Below are 2,979 nucleotides of genomic sequence, written 5' to 3' on the forward strand. Positions count from 1 at the left end.
TTTTGGTTATTTCCTGTTCCTATTGCCTGTTGCCTGGCATTGTGCAAGGGGCTTAAGACACGGCCCTAATGCTAAGACTCCATAGACGCGGAAACGCCGTGCGGTAGAGTGTATTGACCAATCAGAAGGCCGCAAGTCGCCTGCGGCAAAATCAAAATTTGTGATTGGTCAACGCATTCTGCCGCATGGCGAACTTTTAACTTTTTTTGCGACAGCAACTGGCAATCGGCAAAGACTCTTTCAAGCAGATTGACGAATACGATTGGTCATTTCCAATGGACTAATCAATGATTAAGTTAATCGGAGTTTGGTCGAAATGGCCCTAAAAATGGTACGTACACTTAAATTCTCATAGAAATGGACATTTATTAACAAAATAACAAAAATACTGAACAATGCCGATAGCGGAATAGTTATATTCGCTACTTTTTTCATCTTATTTATAAAGGCAAAAATTTTAAGAAGATATTTATTTCATAAGCTATGTTTCTTATCTTATATAGGTCTTCCTTTTTATTGGTTCACTCTTCGCATTATACTATTGTATATTGTATATTATATCCCTTCGTCCCACTAGGTTTTTTTGGTACCTTTACGCCGCATAGGTGGGTCGTTTTCGTCTTGACGTTTTTTTTAAGTGTTAAAGTGTTACAAAAAATCTGAAAAAATTCATGAAGGTAATTCAAACCTTCAATTTGAAGTATCAATCATAAAATTATAAGCAATTTAATTTTTTCACATATTTTTTATTTAAGAAATGGAGCAACTACAACTACAACTTGTAAAATCATCTTTTACTCAAAAAATCATAACTTTAAGACAAATAAAGATATCGAAATAAATAAAAAAAGAAATTGAAGGGGAAAAACGTACCTTTCATAAAAAAAATATTGCATGCAATTATTTTGAAATAAAGTGCTTAAGTGTTCGCCGCCAACCTCGTTTTTTCAAGAATTATGTGTCTCCTGTGACGGCTGGAGGGGGTCTGGCGCCTTGAAACTCGGTAGGCGGGTTCTCGGGGAGCATAACTTTTTTTACGGATGCGCAGTGGCGCCATTTCTACGCGTTTGCAAAAGTTACAACTACATTTGATTTTCGCCCGGACGAAAACGACCCACCTAGTGGGACGAAGGGTTATCATTCAATTGACTTCCATATCACGAATGACAACAATAATTTCTAATTCGTATGCAACGTCAGCAATATATACCATAAAATATACGAATATTGCAATGTTTAATATACTTCAAAATTGATCACTTAAATGTAGTATAAAGAGTTGACAAAAGCATGTAGTTAATAGACCACATTTATTGATGAATGAGAATATGAATACAACTATCAGAATGTTGAACGTTAGTCAAGTTATACCTATAAAGCATAAATAGTTTAAATGTATAGAGATGTATAGATACATTATAATCAATAAATTTGCATTTCTTTAGCGAATTAAATATTTTGCACTAATATTTATTGCATATGTTGACGTCTACGAGCAGCCCTCTGTTTGTCGAAACGTAATTCCATTTCTTCGAGAACACGTGGAGTATAACGAACTACTAATTTTACAGAATTTTGAGCCTGCTTTAGTAATTCTACCGCCTTTTCATGATTTTCACCTTCGACGCACTAAAACAAATTATCTCTAATTATTGTAAAAATGTTACTTCTGAAAAATTGAAGAGACAGATTTCTACTAACCACTCCATTAACGGACAAAAGTTGATCCCCACGTTTTAAACCACCGTGCCTGTCAGCAACCCCACCAGGGATAATGCGAGATATATAAATCGGCGAATTCTGTTCTTTACCTCCCATTACGTTGAAACCAAGTCCTTCTTCCGTTTTCGGTAATTCGATTACACGTGGATGTGCGTGACCTTCGCTAGCTGCAAAAGCAGCAACGGTTGCTTTTGCTGTTGCAGATGCACGTACATCCTGCGAACCCTTTAACAAATTGTCATTAACAATTGTAATTATGACTATTAATAACGAGTATCTGTTAAATTAAAACATTAGCTATATAATGCTTGTGTATTGTTACCTGAACATCAACAGTCTCATAAACATGTTCATATACCTCCCGTACTGCACTAAGAAAATCACTTTGTAACACTTTCTGTAATGCTGCTAACTTTGTTGTAGGAACCTCCCCTCCTAAAGAAAATCAATGTTATAAAGTTAGATAATTGTCAAAATACATGAAATGCTCTATTCCATAATTGCTTACCTTTTTGCAATTTATCTAATAATTCTATAGACCTCTTGACATCTACAAAGAAAAGATAAAGTTTTGTATAATTTGTTGTAGTAAGTGTTAAAATAATCGTCAAATGTCATTTGTATGGCATAATAATACGTGTATTTGCGTAATTGAAACTGATTAGTAAAAATTTACCTCTTGCTAAAGTGAGAGGCTCGCCCATGGTAGCCATATTTTTATGTCACGACAATTTATGATTTTCTTCTTCTTATACTTCTATGCGTGTATGTACATATGTACTGCGAAATATCGACGAAAATACAGTTTAATTCGACGTGTTTATCTGCTACTGCAAAATCGTATCCAAGTAATGCTTCGATCGTAAATGGGTCAATCCTTATTTTCTCATCTCACTCAAATCGACGAGATTAAAACCTATGGGCACAGTGCACACAACGTGTCCTCTTTCTATGCTAGATCGTCCAGTTACGACAGTGCGTCTCGGCTTCTTTGATGTTGTGGGTTACCAATCACGTGACATACCGCCATATCCTTGATTGAATAAAGCGCCATATTTGAAAATGTAAATATCGTAAAATTTTAAATATTAAAAGTAAAATATTAATATCTTAAAATTAAACATATATTAGAAATAAAAGAATAAATATTTTAGAGGTTTCCCACACAGCACAGGATATTTTGAGGGACATTTGTGCATCCGCTGGATATCCACCGGATATTAAATATCCACTGGATATTCACCGGTTATTGAGATA

The 2,979-nt window shown here is 34.7% G+C and overlaps 1 protein-coding gene across 1 annotated transcript; it reads right to left on the minus strand.

Annotated features, from left to right (window-relative positions):
- Nucleotides 1-1,293: 1,293 nt before the first annotated feature.
- LOC112460336 (protein lin-7 homolog C) lies at nt 1,294-2,710 on the minus strand. Its single transcript, XM_025024980.1, has 5 exons — nt 2,399-2,710; nt 2,231-2,272; nt 2,045-2,157; nt 1,702-1,947; nt 1,294-1,629 (listed from the first exon to the last, which is right to left on the minus strand). The coding sequence occupies exons 1-5, from the start codon at nt 2,433-2,435 to the stop codon at nt 1,471-1,473; spliced, it is 597 nt and encodes a 198-aa protein (XP_024880748.1). The 5' UTR covers nt 2,436-2,710; the 3' UTR covers nt 1,294-1,470.
- Between the last annotated feature and the right edge of the window lie 269 nt (nt 2,711-2,979).

Source organism: Temnothorax curvispinosus, unplaced genomic scaffold, assembly GCF_003070985.1.
Source record: "Temnothorax curvispinosus isolate PA1 unplaced genomic scaffold, ASM307098v1 QBEX01010449.1, whole genome shotgun sequence".
Lineage (NCBI taxonomy): Eukaryota > Metazoa > Arthropoda > Insecta > Hymenoptera > Formicidae > Temnothorax > Temnothorax curvispinosus.